This window comes from Callospermophilus lateralis, chromosome 3 (assembly GCF_048772815.1).
Source record: "Callospermophilus lateralis isolate mCalLat2 chromosome 3, mCalLat2.hap1, whole genome shotgun sequence".
In the NCBI taxonomy this organism is placed as follows: Eukaryota; Metazoa; Chordata; class Mammalia; order Rodentia; family Sciuridae; genus Callospermophilus; species Callospermophilus lateralis.
The window spans coordinates 2,406,705-2,432,944 of record NC_135307.1 but is presented as its reverse complement, the minus strand read 5'-3'; the positions used below and the strand labels follow the sequence as shown (position 1 = coordinate 2,432,944).

At 51.2% G+C, this 26,240-nt stretch overlaps 2 protein-coding genes across 5 annotated transcripts in view; one reads left to right on the top strand and one right to left on the bottom strand.

The window, feature by feature from the left end:
• The window catches only part of Brf1 (BRF1 general transcription factor IIIB subunit), a 70,186-nt gene that overhangs the window by 14,208 nt on the left and 29,738 nt on the right, over positions 1 to 26,240 (bottom strand). For all 4 annotated transcript variants that reach the window (XM_076849530.2, XM_076849532.2, XM_076849531.2 and 1 more), the window contains exons 4-8: positions 16,938 to 16,969; positions 13,071 to 13,143; positions 3,158 to 3,307; positions 1,692 to 1,785; positions 591 to 717 (exon numbers count right to left, since the gene is read on the bottom strand). In XM_076849530.2, coding sequence (XP_076705645.2) covers positions 591 to 717; positions 1,692 to 1,785; positions 3,158 to 3,307; positions 13,071 to 13,143; positions 16,938 to 16,969 — 476 coding nt within the window. The remainder of the gene's footprint in view (positions 1 to 590; positions 718 to 1,691; positions 1,786 to 3,157; positions 3,308 to 13,070; positions 13,144 to 16,937; positions 16,970 to 26,240) is intronic.
• Positions 9,758 to 12,175, top strand: Btbd6 (BTB domain containing 6). Its single transcript, XM_076849535.2, has 4 exons — positions 9,758 to 10,191; positions 10,273 to 10,363; positions 10,468 to 10,586; positions 10,731 to 12,175. The coding sequence occupies exons 1-4, from the start codon at positions 9,806 to 9,808 to the stop codon at positions 11,761 to 11,763; spliced, it is 1,629 nt and encodes a 542-aa protein (XP_076705650.1). The 5' UTR covers positions 9,758 to 9,805; the 3' UTR covers positions 11,764 to 12,175.

The following is a 26,240-nucleotide window of genomic DNA, read 5'->3' as shown; positions in this document are numbered from 1 at the left end:
GTAAGCCTCACTGTCACCAGGCCATAGGAACAGCCCCAGGGAGGCAGGCAGAATCACATTACAACTGGCCCAGAAAGACAGAGCTCTCCTGGACAACTGGCAATAATGCCTCACCCATGCCAGGCCTGATGGAAGGGCCAAGTCTGTCTCCAGGCAGGTGCACCCCCATACACTGCCCCAGGCTCAGCTGCCTGTGTCCACCTCCACCCCCACTCCTACCCTCTGGGCGCGGCCCTTGTGCAAGAGGAAGCCATGTGGGAAAGGACAACACAATGAGAGTAAGCTGTAGGCGGGCAGCACTCAGGCTCTGGTGCACTCCAAGCGCTACCATGGAGGCCCTGTCATTGCCACGTTGTGGAGGCAGCCCCACAGAAGCACAGCTGAGGGGAGGGAGGTCCTGTACAGAGCAGCGTGCCCCAAGAACTCCTGGTTCTCAAGGCCCAATAGAGTTAGCCTGCTCCAGGAGTAGACCAAGTTTAGCCTAGTCAGCTACACACACATCTGGAATCAACACTTGGATGTGACATGTCAGAGCTCAAATGCTCTCAGAAGCCCAGGAGCTACGGGGGAGGCAGAAGGGCTGGTGCTACCTGCTTCATCCGTAGCTTTCTCTGTCCAGCTGTATATGAGGGGGGGTCACATTCTTCCTCCAAGTCAATCTTCATAAACTCGTCAATGGTCAGCTGACTGGTCGGGGTGTCTTCAAATTCCGTGAGCCTAAAATGGGGAAGTAAAATGGAGCCAATGCCCTGAAAACCTATTTGAAACTGATCTACAAGAAGAGGCCTCCACAGGCCCTCGTCACACCACCAGTAGCACAGGACCAGTCCCTTGGTGCAGCTTCCAAGTCCCCACCAGGTCTCTGGGATAAGGCCCACATGACCTCGAGGCCTCCATACATACGCCCCGGGGCCTGGCTAGAAGACATAGGAAAGCTGCACAAGGAGGGAAGCAGGTCAGAGTCTCCATCTGTCCAGTGTCTCAGGCAGGGATTCTGCACTTCTGTGACCAGCTAATGCTTAATTCTTATATGTTTTCTATCATCTTCAAAACGTTTAATCAAATTATTTTTTTAAAAAATTAGAAGTGGAATACTTAAAGCAAGATGACTTCCCACCTGCTTCTGGAAACTGCTGTGGGGATTGTCTCATCTGAAGCACACCTCAGCATCAGGTGTCTGAGACTGGTGACAAACACAGCAGCAATCACATGCCTGCCGGCATCAAGGTCAGTCAAGGGAGCTGAGAGCAGCCCTCAATACTGCCATCACAGAATGCCAGGCCCAGCCCATGCCCACCTGCTGGATGTACCATTGGTTGAATAAAGGGTAGCTTTTGACTCTGACTTCCCACAGGGAGACAGGCCTCGCAGGCACTCAGGCCAGGACAGGCCACACTGAGCAGGCAACAGAGGCTACGAACAGCAGGTCAGAGTAGCTTTCGGCTGGCTGCCTGGCAACTGTGACTCAAAAAACACCTCCACAAACCATGCTTCAGGTGAACTCAGCTTAGACACGGGGTGGAAGACAGGGTCCCGCTACAAACCAAGCTCCACCTTGACTTAACCTAGCAGACTCTGGGATCGAAGAGAGTGCCTCCACGGAGCAGGGAGACCCCAGAGGACAGTAGCAGCAACTCCAACAAGCAGCCTAGCTCCTGTGATCACTGACACCACAAGCTGAAGTGCCTCACCTTTTCCGCAGCGTGGACTCACACACTTTGACCACGCTGATGACTTCTTTGACAGTTCTCCGGAAATCATGCATTCTGGCTGCAACCAGAAGTGCTAAAAAAGAGTAAGAGGTGCTCAGAAAACTCAGCCAGGATTGGGAGCTGAGAAAACAAAGTTCTTCTGCTGTAGCCTGGGGCAGGGACAGGACTCCCAGCACAACCTCAGCCAGGGTGGAGATGCGCTCTCCTAGCATGGCTCCTCCAGTTGAGCAGAGGCGGGCAGGGCAGGTTCCACCTTCCCTTGTGCTATGCAGGGAACTCCTAGGCAGTGAGAGTTCGTACCTCATTCTGGGTGGTGGCTATATTCACATGCCACTTTTAAATATAAAAATTAAGGGCTGGGGATGTGGCTCAAGCGGTAGTGTGCTCGCCTGGCATGCGTGCAGCCCGGGTTCGATCCTCAGCACCACATACAAACAAAGATGTTGTGCCTGCCGAAAAACTAAAAAATAAATATTAAAAAATTCTCTCTCACCCTCTCTCCTCTCTTTGAAAAAAAAAATTAAAATACAAATATTGAGAATGAGATGACTTCAAAGTACCTTGTATGTGAAATGCTGGTTTCAGGAGCTGAGGATTCCCAGAGTGAGGCCCAGGCTAGGAGGAGTAAGGTCAGGTGCTGGCTGACCCACTAACCAAGGCTATGGTGAGCCAGGGTGGCCCATAGTCTGCAGTTCAAACACAGCCTCAGGCATTAGCCCCACACTAAATGAGTACAGAAGCTGGCCCCTGGCCTTCCAGAGAGGAAAAGACACTATAGGTGTTGGAGGAGGAACAGGGTTCTGGCAGCCAGGGGCTCCTCCTGGGCAGAAGACCCTGAGCCGAGGCCAGTCGGCCAGACCTTGTATAAGTACCAAGAGCAAAGCCTGGGGAATATCTGCAGCAGCCTCAAGGCAACACAGGTCAACTGTCCAGGGGCACCCTCAGCAGCAAGGACTCAGTGGCTTAGAACAAGGCCACCCTGTTAACCTCACCAAGAACACCAACATCCACCTTGAATGGGAAACCCAGGATCAAGGCCAAGATGCCCAGCAGTGCCTTTGGCTTCTGAGGTCCTGTCCCTTATCTCAGGAGGTGAAGAGGCCAATGGGGAAAAGAGCAGGCAGTGTGGGCTACACACAAGCCACCCTCCTCAAGGGCTGAGGACCCTGTGACCAGGTCCATACCAGGCACAGGAGGCAGCTCAGTGCAAGGTCCAGTCTAGAAACACCATCCCCAACCTGTGGGCCTGGTGTACAAGGGTCAAGGCCAAAGTCTGGGGTAGCTCCATCGGAAAACACTTGCCTCACAGGCTTGGTGCCTAGGTTCCCCATGCCAACCCCTGGCTCCACACACACACCAGGGTCAGGATAGAAAACATCACTAGTGTCTGCAGTCCAGCCAGTGGGACTGTAACCACAAGGCCAGGCTTGGGGCTCCCACCGTACCTGCTCCACAGAGGCCTGAAGGGCGCCGGCCTGTGTGCATCCAGTCCCTCTTCATCCTTTGCAAGAGCCTCAAAGCTGTCATGGACACCTCATGATTCTTCTCCCCAAACTCCAGCAGGTGGGCAAAGCGTGGGATGTAGAGGCAGGGGTCTGTGGCAGACACAACTCTCAGTATGCATGTACACACAGTCAGTGACAGACAGGACAAATAACTCAGATCAAGCAGCATCCCTGAACTGGAGTTGACCATTATCCATCTCTCTGTGCACTTGAGCCCCCAAGGCCCCACCCCTGAGACACAGCCGCTGTGGGAGCCACTGTGTTCACTGCACCAGAGCACAGTTCCTGCCCTCCCACAGCCAGGCTGAGGGGAGCCTCTGAGCCACGCAGATGCAACAGTCTCTGGCGCTCAGAGGGGAGGTGGGAAAAGAGCAGGCAGTGTGGGTTCCACACAAGCCACCCTCCCAGTGCAGGAGCACTGGAGGGCAAGTGGGGCCTGGGGCCTCATCAGCCTCAGTGCTTGGCACTGTGCTGGGTGCTGGGAAGGAAGTGGAGCTCGCAACAGGTTTGTAGGAATAACCAGGCCATCTGATCTCGCTCCATCAGCACATCTGAGTGCACTGAAAGAACCACAAGTGGGCTGTCCAGGGAAACCTTGCTGAAGAGAGGCCACAAAGCAAAGCCTGAGGAAGAGGGGCTGGGAAAGTCACTGTGGCAGCAGGCAAGCACTGCAGTTGGCAGCAGAGGAGGGCAGGGCCATCATGGAGATGAACAGGCAGAGGAAGGTGACAGGAGCATGGGCAATACCCACCACCCTCCTCCCAGGCCTCCAGCTGACCTCCTCCTTGTAAAGCTGAGCTCTGGTCCCTGAAACCCCACGAGATCCTCTAAGGAGTTCCATCACCGGCCAACTGAAAGACCAGGAAAGAGAGGCAGGCATGGTGACACACCTGCAGTCCCACCGACTCAGGAGGCTGAGGCAGGAGCAACATGAGCCCAGGAGTGGACCCAAACCACATCCTACACTGATGGCCTACAGCTGTGACAATCCCAGGCTGCTGCCCCAGGATCCTAGTAGCCATCCCCAGGGGTCCAATTCAGGCAGCTGTGGATACCCATCCCCCTTCTCAGGTGAGAAAAGGACAGAGGCCATGCAACCTGCCTAAGACCATGAGGCACCTACCACAGCGGGGCTCAGGCCTGAGTCCACAGCTATTGTCCTTTTAAAAAACTTTTGGTGATATAGTTGCTAAAAGATATAATTCACAGAAAAATGAGAGACCCTTTAAAATTAAGATTTGTATCTATTTTCAATAAAATAAGCCATCAGAACCAGAGATCAGAGATGTGCTATAAGATCTCATTCTGATCTGGGTGGGACTCAGATGTTAGTCCTTGAAATGTTGATTAAGAAATAGTAGTAAGAATTTCAAGACAAATGAGCCAGGTCACCAGGATAGGGCATGGGCCCTTCAACTAGGAAAGGAGGAAAACCAGGTAAAACAAAAACAAATGTAAAACACCATATGTAAAACACATGATGTCCATTAAATCCCTCATCAGCTCAGAGAAGAAGGCACCAAAACATTGCCAAAAGATAAAGGACAGAAGCTGGGCTGAGGCCCCGATGAGAGCCGTGATGCAGCCAGCTAAGTGGGCAACAGGCAGAAGGGTGTTGAAAGGGACAGAGGTGAGCACTGTGTGACAGATAAGACAGCCACACATCCCTATGCACAGGGACAGAGAAGAGTACCATGAACAAGAAGTACTGGAAACAGATTTCAAAAGCCACCCCAACCATGGGCGCCCGTAACAGCCCTTTCAAATATGAGACTGCCTAGGAACCAAGGCTAATGGGGAAGCAGACACACCCTCTGGGACTCCACTCCACAACCAGGTGGAAGTCCCAGACCCTCTAGAGCAGTCCTTTCCCCAAAGTCTGGAGAAGTTACACAAATGGCTGTGTGTTAAAGAAGGAAGAAACCCACATTTAATACAGTTTAGACAAAGGAGACCTCAGAGCAGAGGCCTCTGACCATACTGCCACAAAACTGAGGACAAGCAGGCTCCCCTCCTCACCACGGCCGAGTGACCCTCCAAGCACCTGATAGACCTAGGGACTTTCAAGACTGAGGAAGAAACAGTAAAGAAAGAAAGCCAAGCAGTTAATCAATAAGAAGTCAAAAATTAATAAATCCTTAAAGCTAGGCAAAAAAGGGCTGGGTGTGGTAGCACAGGCCTGTAATTCCAGGTACTACAGAGGCTGAGGCAGGAGGATCACAAGTTTGAGGCCAGCCTGGAAAACACAGTGAGACCCTGTCTCAAAAAATAAAAAGGGGTGGCTGTGGATATAACTCTGTGGTAGAACACCCTGGGTTCAATCACCAGACCAGAAAAAAAGAGTAAATAAAAAAGAGTAAGAAAAAAACTAATAAAGAAAACTAAGTAATAAATAAGTAAAATCAGTAAAGACAGAATGGAACAAAACAAGAGAGTCCAGAAATAAACCCTTGCATTTACAGCCAAGAGACCTTCAACAAGGTGCTGAGAAGACGAGTGAGGGAAGGATAACCTCTTCAATACACGGTGCAGGGAAAATTAGATTTTCATATGCAGAACAGTGAAGACAGACCCTTATCTTACAATATGTACAAAAATTAACTCAAAACAGATTAGAAGGACTGGGATGCAGCTCAGTACAGTGCTTGCCTAGTTTACACAAGGCCCTGGGTTCAAGCCAACACTGCGAAATCAAAAGAAAAAATGAAAACAAAACAGGTTAACATCTAAGCAAAAGAAAGAAAGAAAGATAGATAGATAAAACCCCTAAAAGAACATATCAGGAAAAGTTCTATGATATTGTTCTTGACAATGACTTCATGGACAAGAACAAGGGCCACAAAAGCAGAAACAGACAAACAGGACTACTTCAACCTCAAAGGTTTCTATACCAAGCCAAGGAGTCTTTCATCAGGTGTATCGAATGGGAGAGAAATGTCTGCATACCAGAATAGAGAAGGAATTTGAATACCTCAATAACAAGGAAAAACAAATAAGCTGATTAGAAAATGGGCAAAGGACTTGAAAAGCTGATTAGAAAATGGGCAAAGGACTTGAGTTGACATTTCACCAAAGACATGCAGGCTGGGCACAGTGGTTCACGCCTGTACTCCCAGCAACTCTGGAGGCTGAGGCAGTAGGATTGCAAGTTCAAGACTAGTCTCAGTGACTTAATGAGGCCCTGTCTCAAAGTAAAAGGGCTGGATGTAGCTCAGTGAGAGCACCCCTGGGTTCAATCCCTAGACCACAAACCACACACAAACAAAAAACACAAGAAGATAAGCAAATGGCCAAGGAGCACATGGAAAGATGCCCAACAAAACTAACCACCAGGAAAACGTAAACCAAAACCACAAGATGCCACCTCACACCCATCAGCATGGCCACTACCAAAAACAAGGCTGTAAAGTTGGTGAGGATGCAGAGAATCTGGAAACTTTGCACACTGTTGTCGTGAATGTAAAATGGTGCAGCTACTAAGGAAAAGCCACTATGAAGTTGCCTCAAAAAACTAAACATAGTTGGGTGCAGTGGTGCACACCTGTAATTCCAGTGACGCAGAGGCTGAGGCGGGAGTATTGCAAGTTCCAGGCCAGCCTCAGCAACTTAGCGAGGCCCTGTTTCAAAATAAAAAATAAAAAGGGCTGAGAGCATGGCTCAATGGTTAAGCACCCTTGGATTTAATCCTTGATACCAGAAAACAAAACAAAAACTAAACATAGTGCTACCATATGTTCTAGCATTTGACTTCTAGGTAGAAACCCCTAACTGAAAGCAGGATCTCAAAGGGCTATTTGCACTTCTATGGTTACAGCAACATAAAACCACAGTTTAAACATGGAAGCAACCCAAGAGTCCATCAATGGATGAATGGATAAGCCAAAGTGGTAACACACACACACTGGAATATCACTCAGCCTTAAACTGGAAAGGAACCTTGACATATCACAACACTGGATGGACCTTCAGGACATTAGGTCCAGAGGGGCAAGCCAGACACAAAACGGCAAAGACTGTACCATCCCACGTACGTGAGGTCCCTAGAGTCATCAAACTCACATAGACAGAGAGTAGAACAGTGGTCCACAGGAGCTGGGAGGAGGGAAATGGGAGGGTTTATTCAACAGGGCTTCGCCATGAGAGACGAGCAGCCCTGAGACACGCCGTGCAGCGCCGTGCTCAGAGCCCAGGCAGCTCTGTACCCTCAATGCTGTTGAGAGCCTGGGGTGGACAGCTCTGAGGAGAAGCGTTTGCCCAGCATGCACATGGCCAAGGATTTAGCACTGCAAAAAATTAAAATAAATTGTTTTACCGCAATAAAGAATAAATAAAATCTACTCTAAAAAGATCAATAAACATATAAATCTCCGCCAAGTCTAATCAAAAAATATAAACAAGCTTTAGGAACTATAAAAGGACTGAATAAAGAAGTAGAAACTTTTAAATCAAGTAACTACTGTGCATAATGTTATAACACATTTAAGACACAAGATGGAAGGGGTAACTTTTCTTTTTTTATTTAAGTATAAGGTTTTAGGTGTTCACATCCCCACAGTTACCCTCAGGTCAGGATGCTGCCCACCTCCCCAGGCAGCTGTCTGCTCAGGGTTGGCGTGTGGCCGCTGCAGCTCATTCTCACTATACCCACTGCATGAACCCACCAGTCTGTTCATCCTTTCTGATGCTGATAGACATGTGGACTCTTTCCATTCTGGCCATTTGTTCTTTTTGCTAAAAACTGTTCATGCCCTTTATCATTTTCTCTGAGAATGGTTGGGACATAACCACACAGCACCATTGAGAGTGGGCTCTGACAGTGTGAAATGCTGCTGTGGCTTCTGTATCCAAGGTGGGCATGTGCACTTTTTCTCTTGGGATTTTCTGGACCATCTTTCCAAAATGTCAGATGCTACACACATTGTCATCCCAGCGCCTGGCATCCTCAGCCGTCCTGAGCTCAGCCACCTGGGGGACTGGGTCGCTCACCCCAGCTAACTCATCATGTGTGCACTGTCCACAGGCTCACTTGCCTCCTGGGCAGTGTCTGTTCACATCTCTGCCCACTTTTAAAAACGGGGTTGTTGGTCTTTTTTTCATCCTGACTTGCGTTCTGGAGAGTCCCGTTGTCAGGAATATGGGAGATACCTTCTGAAAACAACATTCTCCAAATTGAGGAGGTTGAATACTTAGATAACCATGGAAAGAAATGGAAATTTATGCTCCATTCTTGGGCCTGGGTGTGCCAGGTGTCACCAACTACTGAGGCTCAGTTCAAAGCTACCAACAAGCTGTATGGAGAGTACTGGAGACCCTCACACTGGGCCTGCCAGCATCTTCAAAACACTGCCAGCCGGAATCATCCCCAGGCAAGAGGTGGGATTATTTCAGACTGTCCCAGAGGCCAGAAGAGTTCCCCAGCAGCCCAGGCTGGCAGGGTGCCTAGGACCAACCCCCACCTGCTGTGTGACCCTGAGCACATTACTAACTCCTCTGGTGCCTGTTCTCTCAAGGAAAATGACAATTCTGCCTTCTCCCTCTTCCTGGGGCAGGCCTATGTAAAGCACTCAGGGCAGGGTGGAAAGGCCATCAATGAGTGGTTGCTTCTAATCTGCAATGATCTAAATTACCAAGCGTGTTCAAACAAAGTCGAAAAAGACTACTGACTATCTGTTTTAAAATCAGCAAGGCCGCAGGATCATTTTGCATATTCTGGAGGGGGCACAAACTAATCGGGGCACAATGAGTTGGCAACCTCCCCCCAGTTCTAAAAGCCCCTAAGTAAACAGGATTCTGAGACAACATCTCACCACTGATGTCTATAAAACAAAAACAAACAAACCACCACAACTTCCGGAGGCGGGGTACTGAGGCATGGTCCAGTTGGTTGCCTAGAAGCCCTAGGGAGCAAGAGAGGCGGCCGGGTCCCACGCCAAGTCCTCACACTGTCAGAGACGGGTGTAAGGACAGGGCTGCGGGGCGCCCCGGCAGCAACTCGCAACTTGGGAGGGGACCTCAGGGCGTCGCCAAGCTGCTCAGAGTAACGTCCTCCAGCGAGGAGCGGAATCAGCTGCGTCGGTTTTTCTGCAACACCCAAGTTTCTGCAGTCTCATTTCTGGGCGACAGAAAAGCGTGCCGACGTAAGGCGGGAAGGAGCGGGGCGTTCGGGTCACAGGAGGATACCGCCGCTGGGCAGGGACCGCAGGGATATCAGCCAGACATCCCACCGCACAGCTTCACCGCCTCCCGCGGGAGTTGGGTGGGTCTGCGAGAGGAGCCCAGGGAACCTGAAGGGCGGGGCGGGGCCAAGTCGCCGAGGGGGCGGAGCCTGGCGTCCTCAAAGGCGGGGCGGGCGGGGCCTCGGGCGCGCGCTGTGACGCGCAGCGACGCGCCGAGACGCACCGGCGCCGCGGCGGGTACGGGCGAGGGCAGACGGGCGGGCGGGACGGCGCCCCCTGCGGCCGGGCCGCGGGCTCCGGGAGGGGCGGGCGCCGGGCGGGTGGGCCCCGTGCGGGCCGTGGGAGCCGGGGCGGGCCGAGGCCTCGGGGAGGGCCGCGGCGGGGGCAGCAGCGCCCGCCGCCGCGCGGCCCCATGCTGCTGCCGCTGGCCTGCCTGCACGGGCGGGTGGCGCAGTGCCTGACCTCCCTGCTGGTGCTCGCAGAGCCGCCCCCCAGGCCCCGGCGCGGCGCGAGGACGCGCGGCGCGACACCGCCGAGCGCGGAGGCCACCCCCCACGCCCTGCGCACGAAGATGGCCGCGGAGCTGTACCCGCCAGCCGGAGCGGCCGCTGCCGCCACCGCCACCGACATCGCCAACAGCAACGCCGCTGGCGCGGCCGCGGGCAGGAAAGCCAGCCCGCGCAGCCCGCCCCGCCCGGCGCCCGCCCCGCCACCGCCCGCGCCCGCGCCGCCCGCCCCCGACAACAACAACCCTGAGAGCCCCAACTGGCAGTCCTTCCATCCGACGCTGCGCGAGAGGTGAGCCGCCCGCACGCCGGCCCGCACGCCCCCGCGGCTCTGTGCGCGCCCCGTGCAAGCCCTGTGCCTCTGCGCTTGCAGGAACGCGCTGATGTTCAACAACGAGCTCATGGCAGATGTACACTTCATCGTGGGGCCGCTGGGGGCGGCCAGGCGGGTTCCCGCTCATAAGGTGGGTAGAGGCACAGCTGTCCCTGGGCTGGCCTGTAGCTGGACAGATCCTTCCCAGGCCTGCCTTACTGCCCTGTGGCTCACGAGATTCTTTTCCAACCACAGTACGTCTTGGCTGTCGGCAGCTCTGTCTTCTATGCTATGTTCTATGGGGACCTTGCAGAGGTCAAGTCCGAAATCCACATTCCTGACGTGGAGCCCGCGGCATTCCTGGTCTTGTTAAAGTAAGTGCTCTGCTTGACGGGCTGGAAGAATGGGGTGGTTCCTGAAGTTCCCCGGGAGGGCGCACACACAGGAGCCCATAGGCTCCTCACCCAGGCCAGCTGGAGCAGGCCCCCTCCCCCGACGCAGGTCCCTGCCCTGCCCAGGTACATGTACAGTGATGAGATCGAGTTGGAGGCTGACACGGTGCTGGCGACTCTGTATGCTGCTAAGAAGTACATTGTGCCTGCGCTAGCCAAAGCCTGTGTCACCTTTTTGGAGACAAGCCTGGAAGCCAAAAATGCATGCGTCCTGCTGTCCCAGAGCCGGCTGTTTGAGGAACCTGAACTGACCCAGCGCTGCTGGGAGGTCATTGATGCACAGGCTGAGATGGCCCTTCGGTCGGAAGGCTTCTGTGAAATTGACCGGCAGACCCTGGAGATCATCGTGACCCGTGAGGCCCTCAACACTAAAGAGGCAGTGGTCTTTGAAGCTGTCCTGAACTGGGCTGAAGCAGAGTGCAGAAGGCAGGGCCTGCCAGCCACCCCACATAACAAGAGGCATGTATTGGGGCGAGCCCTCTATCTGGTCCGAATCCCAACCATGACTCTGGAGGAGTTTGCCAATGGTGCTGCCCAGTCGGACATCCTGACCCTGGAGGAGACCCACAACATCTTCCTGTGGTACACAGCTGCCAACAAGCCCCTCCTTGACTTTCCCCTGACCAAGAGGAAAGGCCTTGCTCCACAGAGGTGCCACCGCTTCCAGTCTTCTGCCTACCGCAGCAACCAATGGCGGTACCGTGGGCGCTGTGACAGCATCCAGTTTGCCGTGGATAGAAGGGTGTTTATAGCAGGTTTGGGCTTATACGGGTCCAGCTCTGGGAAGGCTGAGTACACTGTAAAGATTGAACTCAAGCGGCTGGGGATGGTCCTGGCTCAAAACCTGACCAAGTTTGTGTCGGATGGATCCAGTAACACCTTCCCGGTCTGGTTTGAGCACCCAGTCCAGGTTGAGCAGGACACCTTCTACACTGCCAGTGCTGTCTTGGACGGCAGCGAGCTTAGCTACTTTGGGCAGGAAGGGATGACGGAAGTACAGTGTGGGAAGGTGGCCTTCCAGTTCCAGTGCTCTTCAGATAGTACCAATGGGACGGGGGTCCAGGGTGGGCAGATCCCAGAGCTCATCTTCTATGCCTGAGATTGTGAGGGGCCTAGAGAGGGTGAGCTCCCCAGTAAGTGCAGGGGAGGTGTGGGATGCTGCCCAGGGCCTGACATCAAAGGCTTCCCTTTCTTATTCAGCCCAAGTGTGGGAAGCAAGAGCTTTTTCTGTGTGGCCTGAGCCTGGTGGCCAAGTCTTGAGTGTCTTATACACTGGAGTGCACACTGCAGGCAGAGGGCAGACTTGAGGCTCAGTGTAGGACCTGGCCAAATCCCACACAGTGGTGCTCAGGCTTTGGGTGCTTGGATGTGCCTCCCATCTTTTTTGATTCCATGAGGTTCCAAGCTTACCTTGAGACCTTCCTCTTCAAATCCAAAACTACTGAAAAGTCACTTAAAGTAGTTCATCTATTTAAGTGGATTTTCATAATAAAGGTTTCACAAAACGAAGAGCCCAGTGTAGATCAGTGACTCTAGCAGTTGGGAGCTGGGCCTTCCCTCACACAGCTGGCATTGTTGGGCGAAAGCCTGTGGCGCTGAGCAGGGCAGAGTGGTTATCCAGGGGAACTCATCTGTCCCTCAGGGTGTTGCTCATGGGCTGGCTTCCCCTCTCTGGTTATGGCCAGAGCTCTATACGACAACTGTCTGGCTGTTTCCACTTCCCACAGTATCAGTGGCACCTCAGACAAACCCTTTGCAGGAGGCAGATTTGGTGCTAGGCCACTGCTCCCTGCTGTGGGGTGTACCAGGGTGGAACTGACTCTAGGTATTGGCCTTTGTCCCATGCCAGCACTCCATGGTACTTGCCTGACCTCCAAAGGGAGGGGTGGCCCTGTGGGCAATGCTGTGGCTTGTAGGGCATGGATTCAGCCCAGTGTGCACTAGACTGTCCCACTGACCCAACACCAGGGGCCCAGCCCTCCACCCTGGCCCAGGTGGTTCCTCTTCACCATAAGAAGACAATGCCAGGTGCTGATGGGCAAGCCAAGGAAACCAGTCTTGGTAGAGAGAAGTGTTTAGAGAGCACCTGCCTCCTAGAGCCACCCCTTATACCATCTGCGAGAACACCCTGCCTTCTTAAAGGTCTGGTGGGCAGGTGTGTTCCTCAAACCTGTTCAAACAAGACGGACTCCCAGCATGCTGCGCCACGTGCCCTTTCCTCCACGTATGCCTGGTCTACACTTGGCACTGTGCCTTCTGGTTCTGTACCAGCAGTATAGCCCAGCTCTGCTCCTGAGAGATTTTAGGAGTCTTGCACTTCTGAGGTGGCATCCCTCCCACCCTGCTGGGCACCCTGGCATGCCAGGTCCCAGACACCCTGCAGAACCCCACCCAGGCCCAGCATACCTATGGCTGGTGCGTTGATGCAGAGCTCCCTCGCCAAGAGCAGAAATGTCTTCCCCAGCACGTACACGTTCACCTGTGGCAATAAGAGCACAGCCAGAAATACATTAGTGTTTAAGAAAAAGTTTGGTTTCTTTTAAGAATCCATGATCAGAGCCCCCAGCTGGCCAGTAGAGCACGCTACCACCCATGCCTCAGAGCCAACCATCTCCCCTGACCTCCAGGTAATGGAAACTCCCTTCTTCCGTGGTAACTACCTAGGCTCCACTCCACTGTCCTGCCAATGCCTGCATCTGCTTAGAATGCCCCACCTGGAGGGTGCCCTTTGGTGTGATGGAGCCCTGCACAGTGCACTCATTCAGAATCAAGACTTGCTGGCAACACATGGATGTGCAACACCTCCTTGGCCTCAAATTCCTTGCAGGATCCTATCTGTTCCTCCACTGCTCCCACCTCAAGGCCTGCTGCCCTGCTGTCTTCTTGACACACGCAGGGAAGGAGTCACAGGGAGGAGGACTGCCCTGGGGGCTGCCTGGTGGTGGGAGCACCATTGCTTGTCAGAATCTAGAACCTCCCAGGACATGGCTCAGCACTTGGGTGCAGCCAGGCTCCCCTGGGGAGCCCAACATTGACCAGAGGCACAGGCAGGCTGTTGGGAGGATGCTTCTGAGTGGGGACAGATGGGTGGAACAAGCCTTCTAGATTGTTATCTTGAACAATATGCAGAGCAGGGAAAGCCCAGTTCCCACCCTAGGCCCATGCCAGGGCTTTGGTGTCAGCCTGAGCTTGTGACACCTGTTCTCAGGCTTGTCCCTGGAACTCCCAGGCTTCACAGGTGTGACTAGTCTGGTCCTTTTGCCTTCCCAAAGAAATTCCTCGTCTGGCTCAAGCCCAGCCCTGGACAAGGCCTCTTTTCCTGCACAAAGTTGATTCCCCCCAACCCCCCAGGTGTTTACAAACTTCAAGGGCAAGACCAGGGTGTCTACATTAGAGGCAGGAACTAGTGGGAGTGCTTGGGACATGTCAGCTCCGGGAGCCTGTCCAGTTGGGAAGGCCAGGGTTTGGCTTCCCCATCCAGGCAGTGGGTGACTGTTCGCTGGTTACCCCCAGTCCTGGCTGGGTGCAGCTGTCTCCAAAGTGCCCTCTACCCTAAGGGCTGGTGGCTTGCAGAATACCTTCTAAAAGAGCTCCACCATGTGTTTCCAGGGTCCAGGAGTTCCTGGGGTCTCTCACTGAAAGTTGATGTGTGTGGACATGTGGTATGTGTAAGTGCACAACGGTGTGGGTACATATGCTTGATGTGAGTACAAGCACACCTGGCGTGTGATGTGTACACATGCACAGTGTGTCCACGTGTACTGGCAGCAGTGTAGGCACACCCTTCACAAGAGTACTCCTGCCCTTGTTCTAGACCCCACCAGGATTCCTGTGTAAGTCACTTCCATCCTCTGCAAGGACATCCAGGTCCCACAAGAAGGCTGATTTCTACCTGTCCACCTCATAATCCCAAATGAATGAGACCTGAATGATGCAGAAAAGAGGTTTCTGAGGGGGCTTCAACAGGAAGTCAAAGATTTAAAAACTATGCATGTCTGGGCAAACACTTGTAATCTCAGCTACTCAGAAGGCTGAGGCAGGAGGATTACAAGTTCAAGACTAGCCTGGCAAATCAGTGAGACCCTGTCTCAAAACAAAAAGGGCTGAAGTTCAATCCCCAGTGCCACAAAAACATAAATAAAAAGCTATGCATGTATATATGTGCATGCAGCTTCCCAGAGATCCCATGTTAGTCTTGAAGGCTCAAGCAGTCCTTGGGGAAAACAGGTGCATATCACCACACCCAGATTCCAGAGATCCTGCTGTTTATGAGTAGAGTACTGTTTGTTAGAAATTATCCCCTAATAGTTTTTTAACAGTTCATTCTCCTGAGCTTGTGACTGATGGCTCCTCTCTATGGACAGGCAACATAGGCTGGACACAGCTAACCAGCCCTCCCATTAATCCCCCAGGCTGGAAGTGCATTCTGCACACAGACCACTGTCATGGGCCTTGGCTTGGCCTCGGAGAGGCTGTGCATCTGGGCAGGTGAGCAACCTTTGCCACAGGAAGGGATTAAGAGGTCTTCCTCGGGGGCCCATGGGAGGACCCAGATGGTTTCCTGCCCAGGAACACCAGGTCCCTTCACACAGCCCCAGCCAGGGGGTCACTGATCTTGAGTTTTATGCTAAGGAGAGGTTTAACCTTTAGGATGCATAAGCAAAAACTAAAATGACATCTAAACTCAAGGTGATCTCTCGACTTCAGTCCTACTAACCTTTCTTCAAAGCAGTCAGCCCTTGCCAGAATCCTGAGTGAGGTCCTCAATGACCCAGACAAGTGCAGATATACTTGTCCCTTGAATGCCAGTCCCACCCTAGCTCCTGGGGGCAGGGGGATCTCAGAGGAACAAAGGTATGAGCTGTAGGCCCCTCCATCGAAGGGCCCACCTTGCCAGCCTCCTCTTGCTGACTCCTCACACCAAAAGCTGCCACATGGCCCAGCCTCCTGCAGGTTCCAGGCCTTGCACTTGGCTTTGCCCATGAGCTGTTAAAGGTCAATCAGTGGGCTGGGGATATGGTTCAAGTGGTAGCGCGGTCGCTTGGCATGCGTGAGGCACTGGGTTCCATCCTCAGCACCACATAAAAATAAATAAGTGAAATAAAGGTATTGTGTTCAACTACAACTAAAAAATAAATATTAAAAAAAAAAAAAAAGGTCAAACAGTATCGTGTCCACCCTAGCTATATGACTCCCTGTCCTGCGTGGGAACCTCAGCCCTCACGGCCCACCTTCTGTCTTAGCAAGCTGGCTGTTTTCCCACCGCACAGGCTGTGAAGCCAGAGCCAACAGGCGAATCCCACTCTGCATTCAAGCAGTGCCCAAGTCACTTCTGTAGCTGTCTGGCCCTGGTGCCCATCTCTCCTAGGAAGCCAACAGGGTAAAGCCAGGGTCATGGCCTTGCCTGGATCTGAGTGCAGTGCATGTGAAATGTGGAGTCACTGGATCATCACAATCCCAACAGGTCACGTTTAGTTTTACCACAGTATTTCAGCAGTAGCTGCTGAGAGATACCATTTATGAAGACAGCTGGGAGGACAAAAATACAAAGTTCCATCTGACCCAGGTGGAGGTAAACTGCTGATTACTATAGGAGGGCACTGAAGCCCATGCACCAGTGGCCTACAGGCTCTCAGGACCCTGGGGGGGGGGCACTCTAGAAGACTTCTCTTTAATGTGGCATCTTCACAGTGCCATCAGCTTCATTTTTTATGACATCTCTTTCCTGGTCATCAGTAGTGATCACCACAGGCCTGAGGGCTCTGCCACAATCCAAGTCATGGGCTAAGGGCCTTGAGTCAGTCCCCGGCTAGCCCCTGAAATCCATCAGTGGGAACACAATGTGGGGTCCTGGGGCCTGCTCACACTGTGAGCATCCCTGGGAAGATCTTCCCAGAATGTTCATTTGTTTGGAAACAAGCAATCAAACAAAAGTTGCTTTCTCTGAGCTCAGAAAGCACATGTGAATTTTCCCATAGTTTAAGACACATACATGAGAGTCCAATTTTTTCCTTTGCTTTTAAGGAATCTCCATTTCCTAAGAACAAAGTTCACATGGTTCTCTCCAGTAGTTCTCATGCTGAGCCATATGAGCCCTGAGCAGCACCAGAACAGCACAGTGACCCTCTCCCACCCCTGCAGAGCCAGCCTGCAGCACCTGAGCCTCTCCACCCTGCAGATGGAGGCTTCCCACTGCAACAGGCAGCACAGACTGCCTCCATGTGGAGGTGCAGGCTATGCCCATTAACCCTTCCAGTGGGGAAAGTGGTCTACCTGGAGCAGGTCGCTGAGATCAAGGAGCATGTCTGCAGCCGGAGTTAAGGAGCATCTTCATGAAAACTATCAGAACTGCACCCCCAGGGGCTGAGCCTTATCTGCCACACCTAAGCTAAATACTTGATCAAGGAGGCTGAGGTGGCACATCAGGCCTGTCTGAACCTTCCAATCCCCAGGTGCTGAGGGAGGACAAGGGACTGCAAGAAGAGGTATGGAGCCAGGTCAGGGGAACCAGAAATGGCAGGGGCTTCATTATGATCCTCAAGAGGACAGGGCCTTCGCAGAGCAGCTCCCGTGCACCTGCCCACTCAAGTGTCCACTCCATGGAAGGTCTTCTGCCCACAACAGCATGGAAATGTGCAAGCCACCACAATCATGCTCCATTCCTCTAGGACTTGCTCAGTGCCTGCCAGGTGCCAGCACACACAGACTCCTAGGAGATGGGTACAGGCTGGGGGTGTGTATTTCAGTGGTAAACTGTTTAACAGGTACAAGGCCCTAGCTCGCTCTGCAGCACAAATAAGAAAACAATAATGCCATTCAGTGTCTGCTGTCTGTTAGCTAAAAAACTAAAACTACAACAACAACAAAAACAAACCTTAGGGTGCTGAGTCTAGCCTAGAGCAGGTGTCCATAGAAAAGTCAAGAGGACTCAGATATGCAAGGGAGGACCTGACACCACCATTCCAAGGCCCCAGGGAACTAGAGAGGGTATTGGAGGCAAGGACACACCTCAGGATGGAGGAATAGGACCACCAAATGCCCAAGGAGGAGGACAATCCAGCACCCATACTTCTGCAGGTCCCTACTGCTCTGAATCCCAGCCCAGCTCACAGCACAATCTAGAGCAGAACCCAGGGTGCTCCACCACAGCAAAGGTCCCAGCACTCAGCAACCTGCCCTGCACTGGCTGTGCAGGCACTATGTCAGGGGGCACAGGGGCTCTGAGCACCACTACCTGCATAGCACCAACACTTGCTATCGACACAGTCCTGAGGCCCACTGCCTGCACTTGGAATCCCAGGGCTATGGTATTCCAACACTGGGGCAACTGTCTACACAGTCCTGACACCCACTATCTACACAATCATGGTCCATGCTTGCCAGGGAGGTATTTAGACTATCCTTCCTCCATTTTCTTGCAATGGCAACTGAAACTAGGAATCAACTAGGAATTTAAAAAAAAAGGTGGGGGGCTGGGGCTGGGGCTCAGCAGTGGAGCACTTGCCTAGTATGTGTGAGGCCCTGGGTTCGATCCTCAGCACCACATAAAAATAAATAAAATAAAGGTATTGTGTCCAACTACAATTAAAAAATAAATATTAAAAAAAAAAAAAAAGAATCAAAGAACCAGGGCAGGGGCTAGGCAGCAGCAGCACACTTGCCTGGCATGTGTGAGACACTGGCTTCGAGTCTCAGCACCACATATAAATAAATAGATAAAATAAAGGTCTATCAACAACTAAAAAAAAGAATCAAGAAACCAAACTCAGAGGTTAACTCCTATTCCTGCTCCACCCTGCCACCATCGTGACTGAGGATCAAACCCAGAGGTGTTCTACACTAAGCTGCATTCCCAGCTCTTTTCATTTCTATTTTGAGACAGGGCTGCCCATCTAAGTTACCCAGGCTGACCCCAAACTTGTGACTCCTGCCTCTGTCTCCCAAGTAGTTGGGACTACGAGTGTGCACCTCCACATCTGGCTCCCACTCCTGGTCCAGCGTAATTTCCAACCCTCACCAGAAGCTGAAGTAGAAATAGCCTCTTGGGACACCAGAAACCATTCTTCCTGCCCACCCAAGTGAACAGTGCAGCTGGCAGAGGCTCCAGAAACAGGTTCCCCTGAGCTACCCTCACTCCACAGTTCTGTGCAAAAGCATATAGCTGGCTGTAATGTTTAAGACTGTCAAAGAGGCATGAAAGGCATGACGGCACAAACTTTGATCCCAGCGACCCAGGAGGCTGAGGGAGGAGGATTGCAAGTAGAAGGCCAGTCTGGGCAACTTAGCAAGACCCTGTCTCAAAATAGAAATTAAAAAGGACTGTGGGTATAGCTCAGCAGATTGAACCCCTGGGTTCAATCTCCAGTACCAAAAAAAAAAAAAAAAAAGAAGAAGAAGAAGAAGAAAAAGAAGAATGTGAAAGGAAAGAAGGTTTGACTCAGAATCTCCTTTCCAACTTTTCTGAAACAGAACCTGGTGGGACCCACAACAGCCTGCACCAAGTTCTAACAGATCCTGAACATAATCTGGGGTAGGGTCAATCTCCCCAGAACATGGGCTTCACAAGAACCCATTCCTGTGGCGTGAATAGCCTGCTCTGCTCCTGCACACTACCCAGGGCTACCTTCCTGCCGGCCCTAAGCTGCAATGGAGAGCATGTATCTGACAACTGATGTGGGTCTTGTGGGTGCCCCTTCCTGGCCCACTTTTTCTGTCCACACAAGGGCCAGTGCATCATGACTCCACTGTCCGACTCCTACAGTGTACCAGATCCAAGAGCCACAGCTGGCTACGGCAACCCACCATGAGGCTTCCTCTGTATAATCCTGCACATCACTTTCTATGACATGTGAAGTCTGTGAAGTGCCTACTCAAAGCCTCTGCTCTGAACAGAGAACCTCCTTCCATGTGGCCAGGCCACCAGATTCAGAGATGCTCAGCACAGGCCTCTCCTGGTCCCATCCCACAGCCTGTGCCAACACTGCCAGCTGCTGGGAGCAGTGCAGGAAGGGCCCAGACCAGATCCCACTCAGCTGCACGCCACCAGCAGGTGCAGGGCCCTGAGGCCACTGACCACTGGGGGGGCAGGGATCTCAGGGTGCAGTTACAGGGCCCAGTCACCTGTTCGGTGGTCACTATGACACCTGTAGCCCTGGGATTCCAAAGGCATCTGTGCGGCCCAGCAACCTGAGGGCCATAAGGGGCAAGCGACATGGAGCACAAATGCCTTTCGCAGTCTCGGCCTCCCTCTGCCTCCCAGGTTAGCTGTGCTCACAACCTTCCTCCTCTGCCAAGAACAATGGTAACAGCGGAGAGCCAGAGACACGGCCACTCTGCCTTCTCCTTAGGGCAGCTGCACTACCCAGCATACCCAGTCTCATGGCATAGGGCAAGGCAAAATTTAGAATTCAGGAACATCTAAATCAGCCAGACTCAAGATGAAGCCACTCCAGTGAGCCTACCTTGTGCACACAGCTTCCTACAGGGCACTCCCTGAACAGCACAAAGGCTGGGCCCCTCGGAGCCAGCTCTGCAGGAGGAAAGAGCTGTGTGTGCATCTTTGCATTCAGAAAGAGTGTGTCAGCTGGATGCTGCCACAGTCCCGAGCAGGCTGGACCAGCCACCTCGGGCAGGTATACCCTGGCACAGGTAAGGAGGATTAAATCCCTTTGGGAGGAAAAATACCCACTGTCTCCACACTTTCCCAGATATAGACAAGACCAAATGAACAAAAACCAAGCCATACACAGCCACAGAAGATCTGAACACAGAATACAGAGGGCTCTCATACAGCTGAGATGAGATGGAGAAATTCAGCAAAGAAAGGGATTCCGACAAGAAGGATCTATCGACAAATAAGCACTGAAATTACAAACATCTAAATAAAGGAAGGTCTAACATCTGTGTAATTGAAGTCCCAGAGAAGGAAGAGAGAGAGAATGGGACAGAAATGATGTTTAATAAGATACTACCCAAGATTTTTCCCAAACAGACCAAAAGATATCAAGTTACAAATTCTAGAAGCTCTACAAATAACAACCTGGGTAAACAGAAAAACATATCTAGGTACATCAGAATCTAGCCCCTGAAGCTGAAGACAAAGGGACTTCTTCCAAAGCAGGTGGTGATCAGAGACAGTGACCTTCACAGTACAAGAGGCCTCACAGGTAACCTCAATATGAATCAAGCAAGGCCAAGGAAAACAGAACAACAAAAAAACACAAAACACTAAAAGAGCAGAGCTGGACTTCCACGCCCACTGAAAACATTTTTCAAAATTGAAGAAAAAAAAAAGTCGTTGTTTTTTTTTTGTCAGCAGACATACTAAAAGAAACACAAAAGGGGTTTATTCAAAGGAAGGAAAACAACACCAAGTCAAAGCACAGAAACATAGGTAGGAATGAAGAGCCCTGGAAAAGGCCAAAATTGGGTCAAGCTAAAGGAATCCTAACAGCTTACAACAGCAGCAATGATCAAACAAGGGCATGGAGATTCTGCACTGCTCGGGAAAAATCGGCATTCTCCTTTAAGGTAGACACAAGTCAAGGACCAGGACACAATCTCCAGGGCAAGCACAGGCTAATAACAAATAAATATGCGACCAAGGTATTTGGAAGAAAAACAGAATAATAAAAATTTGATTACCCTTAGAGGTGAGAAGAAAGGGGTGGAAGAAAAACTGGTACACAGAAAATATAAAAAGAAAACAGATTTAAACTAAACATACTAATAATCATATTAAACTTAAATGAATGAAATTCTCCAATTAAAATTAAAAAAAGGTCAAGTCGGATGCAGTGGCCTGTAAACCCAGTGACTCGGGAGGCTGAGACAGGAGGATCACAAGTTTGAAGCCAGCCCCAGCAACTTCTCGAGACCCTTAGTAACCTATCAAACCCTGGCTCAATATAAAGAATACAAAGGGCTTGGGGATGTGGCTCAGTGGTTAAGCATCCATAGGTTCAGTCCCCAGAACCCAAAATAAATTAAACCAAAATGCACAATTTATGCTTACAAAAGAACACATTCTGAATATGTCAAAAAGGACTGAACCGGGCTGGGGATGTGGCTCAAGCGGTAGCACGCTGGCCTGGCATGCGTGCGGCCTGGGTTTGATCCTCAGCACCACATGGAGACAAAGATGTTGTGTCTGCCGAAAACTGGGGAAAAAAAAAAAAAAATTCTCTCTCTCTCAAAAAAAAAAAAGGACTGAACCAAGTAGAAAATGGTTAGTAACACTGACATCAAACAAGGCAGATTCAAGGGGAAAGTAGTTGAGGGACATTTTATCATGTTAAAGACTTGGCTCCCCCAGGGATTTGTACCTTCCTGCTAACACAGCCTCACACTATATGGAAACCTGACCAGATCAAAGGAGCAGTGGGAGACTCTACCCACCTCTTTCAGAACAGTGAGGGGTCAGTGAGAACATGCAGCATGGTGCACCAACTGGAGCCCAGGGCACTTAGGGGCACTTGCCAACTGCAGACACATGGAAACCACCAGGTAGACTGCTTGCGGGGCTGCCAAGTACCTCTCAACAACCCGGAAAATGTGGGAATTATTCTGTACTCAAAACCAATGAAATTATACTAGAAATTGATAATAAAACAGGTAGTAGAAAATTCCTGACTCCTTTCAAAATAAGCCATATCCTTCTAAAGACCTATGGATCCAAGAGGGACCAGCAAATGAAAATTAGAAAATTGTGGGGAGCCTGATGCACCATGGGGATCTGAAAGATCACTGTAGTCTGGCGCGGTAGTGCCATGACTCGTGACTCGGTCTTTTCCCCTTTCCCCGCCTCGGATAGCAAGGAGGTTCTCTTTGTGGGGCCTGCCCCTGGGGTTGAGCTACACACACCTATTCTTTTGTAATCCTACCCCTTTGCCCTGTTTGGGATAGAATGTTCCATGGAAACGCCCTCTGTGTGTCCCGTTCTCTTTTTCTGCCTTTGGGTGTGGCCTTCCTACATGTCAGTCAACCTCCTGACAGCAGACCTGACCCCTTGCTTCATTTGAATGGCTTCTTCCCAATAAAAGGGTTCAGGACATTCGATACTTACTTAATGACCCAAAGAAAAAGGTATTTCTCTGTCTCTGTGTGGTTATTTCGTGCAGCCAGACTCAAGATGAAGCCACTCCAGTGAGCCCACCTGAGTGGTAATAAAAATATGACAAATGGAACTAAACTCCGCTTGAAAAATGTCATCTCGAAAGCTCATGTTAGAAAAGAAAGGCAAAAATCAAAAACCTAAACATCTGTTTCAAGAAGCTGGAATAGTAAAAATTAAGCCAAAGGAAAGGGGAAGAAGGAAAGAGCCGCCATCCAGCAGCAAAGCCTAAGCACACAGCACAGGTTCTCTGCCACCGAGGGGACCCTGGAGCACGCTAGCACAAGCACATGGGAGCACCCAGTGTTCCCAAGACCAGTAGCATGAGGACACACAGCTCGGTAAAGGGAGATGCCCAGATAGGCAAACACAGAGGCAGAAGATTGCTTAAGGCTAGTGGCTTTCTATTTTATTTTATTGGTGGTGCTGGGGATTGAACCCGGGGCCTTGAGCATGCGAGGCAAGCACTCTATAAACTGAGCTATATATATATCCCCAGCCCAGCTTTCTATTTTTTATTTAGAGATATGATCCCACTAAGTTGCTTAGGGTCTCATTAAGTTGCCCAGACTGGCCTTGAACCTGTGATCTTCCTGCCTCAGCCTCCCGAGCCACTGGGATTACAGGTGTGTGCCACCGTGCCAAGCCTGGGTTTCTTTTTGAGGTCAATTCTAAAATTGACATAACGATGGCTGCACAACTCTGGAAATGAACTAAAAAACCACTAAAATGTAGGCTTTAATGGGTGAATAGTACAGTGTGTGAATTACAACTCAACAGAACTCTTAATAAAAAAGAAAAAGAATAAAAAACACTGACAACCCCCTAGCAAGATGAATAAAGGAAAAAAGGCAAAATCCCCAGCTTCGGGCATGAAAGAAGCGATAGCTCTACGACTATTAGGGACACGGAGAGCATATCCAGGAGAGCGCATCCAGGGGCATCAAGGATGATGCCAGGCAGGCAGGACAGATGCCCTGCAAAGCACAACTCAACCCAAAGATAAACTAGAAAACAGAGTCTGGATAATCCTAGGTCTGTGGGAGAAGGTGAATTCGGCGTAAAACCTTCCCACAAAGGAGACGAAGGCCCAGACGGCGTCAGTGCCACCTTTCTGACAGTAAGGAACAAATTAGCTGGGTGGCACACGCCTGGGACCCCAGCCACACTGGGGCAGGAAGGCAGTTCCAGGCCGGCCTGGGCAACTTGGCAAGGCCGTATCTCAAGATAAACTAGGAAGGGTGGGGGTGCGGCTCAGTGGTGGAGCATGAGAGCAAAGCCCTGCTTCCAACCCCAGGTCCACCAAAAGAAACCCAGAAGAAGAAACACCTCATGGCCTGAACTACCCAGACAGCAGACACAGGCATGCCCAGCACCTCTGGAGCCTTGCTCCTGTGATAACCGCACTGACAAGGATGTCATGACATAAAGACAAGCACAAGGCCACTGCACGACCCACAGCACGAGATACTAGCAGGTGAGGCCCAGGCATGTGCAGAGGGGGCACCAGGACCATGGCTAGGTGCGAGAGGGTCACTGTGACTTAATGACAATTAAGGGGGCCTATATGATCGTACCAATATGTACATGAGGTGTGTAAGACGAGGTATCTTTCATGACAAAAACACGACATCTTTAACCTAAGAAAGAGCCACCTGCAAAATCCCAGAGCAGGCGATGGTGAGGAGCAGAAGCACCACAGGGCCAGCAGCACTGCACAGCAGTCCCAGGCACGCAGAAGACAGAGAGCAGACAATGGGTGAAGACCTGCAGTTCTTGTAGCCCCAGACACTTGGGAGGCTAAGGTAGGAGGATCATTAAATTTGAGGTCAGCCTCAGCAACTGAGACAGACCCTGCCTCAAGGTAAAAGTTTTAAAAAGGCATGGAATGTGGCTCAGTGATACAGCATATGTCTAGTACTGGCCTGGATTCAATCCTTGGTAGTGAAAAACAACAACGAAAAGTAGGGCTGGGGATGTGGCTCAAGTGGTAGCACGCTCGCCGGGCATGCGTGCGGCCCGGGGTTCAATTCTCAGCACCACGTACAAACAAAGATGTTGTGTCCGCCGATAACTAAAAAATAAATATTAAAAAATTCTCTCTCTCTCTCTCTTTAAAAAAAAAAAAAAGAATTCTAGAAAAAAAATTAATATGTTAAAAAAAAAAAAAAAAGTAGGGGTGGGGATGTGGCTCAAGTGGTAGCGCACTCGCCTGGCATGTGTGCGGCCCGGGTTCTATTCTCAGGACCACATACAAACAAAGATGTTGTGTCCACTGAAAACTGAAAAATAAATATTAAAATTCTCTCTCTCTCTCTCTCTCTTTAAAAAAAAAAAAAAAGAAAGAAAAGTAAAGAACAAGTAGAGAAATAAAGGAGATCTGCTGACTATTTGGATGAATTTCATCTCTCCCCAAAGATCTATAGACCCCACTCAATACCCCAGGTTCTTAGAGAAATCAATCATCTGATTTGAAAATGCACACATAAGAAAAAAGGACCCCATGAGGCCAAGACGCCTCGAGGCAGAGCAGACCTGCACCTCATGCCACAGACACTGAGACACCCTGTGTGACGGTCGTTCTGAAATAACTTGGCATTGGCACTAAGCACGGGCACAGACTGAGAAAAGGGGCCAGATGCTGGCACCGGGCACATCTGCGAGGCTCACGGTGGTGAGGCAGGGAAAGGGTTAGCAGGGCAGGCAGGACACCTGGCTCCTCCAGGTCAGGCCGGCTCCTGTGTACACAGGAAGACCCGTCGTGAGACGCCTGCTCTCTGGGACCCAGACCCCCACCAAGAAGGGCCTCAGTAACCTGAGTGGGCCAGGGAGCGCATGAAGAGCAGTGGACACCTAGTGTCTGACCAGGACCGGGTCGGGGCAGCTCCCTCAGCCATGGAGTTCCACATGAACCCCCAGACAGCAGCTGCTCCCAGGCGCCCCTCCCTGGGGGGCCCTCCTCCGGGAGCTCTGCCTGCTTGCTTTCTGCTACCCTAATAAACCCCGTCACTTTGCCCTCGCTCTCGTGTCTCTGGGTTTCATTCTTCAAATTCATGGACTCAGAGCCCAGCCCACGCTCCATGTTGCAACGGCAGCACCCCCACTGAGCAGTGGGACAGGAGGTTCTCTGCTGTGACTGGCACCATGTCATCTGCACACCTGGGCAGGAAGAAGCCTCCTTCCTCAGAAGGCAAGGACTTTTTTTTTTTTCCAGTCTTTTTTTTTTATTTTGGTGAAGTTCTTTTTTTTGTCACTCTGGGGGTCGAACCCAGGGCTTTGCCACTGAGCTACATCCCAGCCTGGCAAGGACTTCTTAAATGGGGTGCAAAAACATTAACTATAAAGGAAAAGATGAATAGTTGGGTTTTGTTAAATTGAAGAACTTCTGTTCCTCAAAAGATGCCACCGAGAGGTGAAAAGGCAATGGGAGTCCAGGGATGCTTGCCTAGGCCACATGGACAACG

Bases quoted from the DNA above. Each gene is read 5' to 3' on its own strand.
- Btbd6 (XM_076849535.2), top strand. From the start codon at position 9,806: ATGCTGCTGCCGCTGGCCTGCCTGCACGGGCGGGTGGCGCAGTGCCTG. The intron at 10,364-10,467 runs GTGGGTAGAGGC...TTCCAACCACAG, and splicing joins GGCGGGTTCCCGCTCATAAG to TACGTCTTGGCTGTCGGCAG. The intron at 10,587-10,730 runs GTAAGTGCTCTG...TGCCCTGCCCAG, and splicing joins GCATTCCTGGTCTTGTTAAA to GTACATGTACAGTGATGAGA.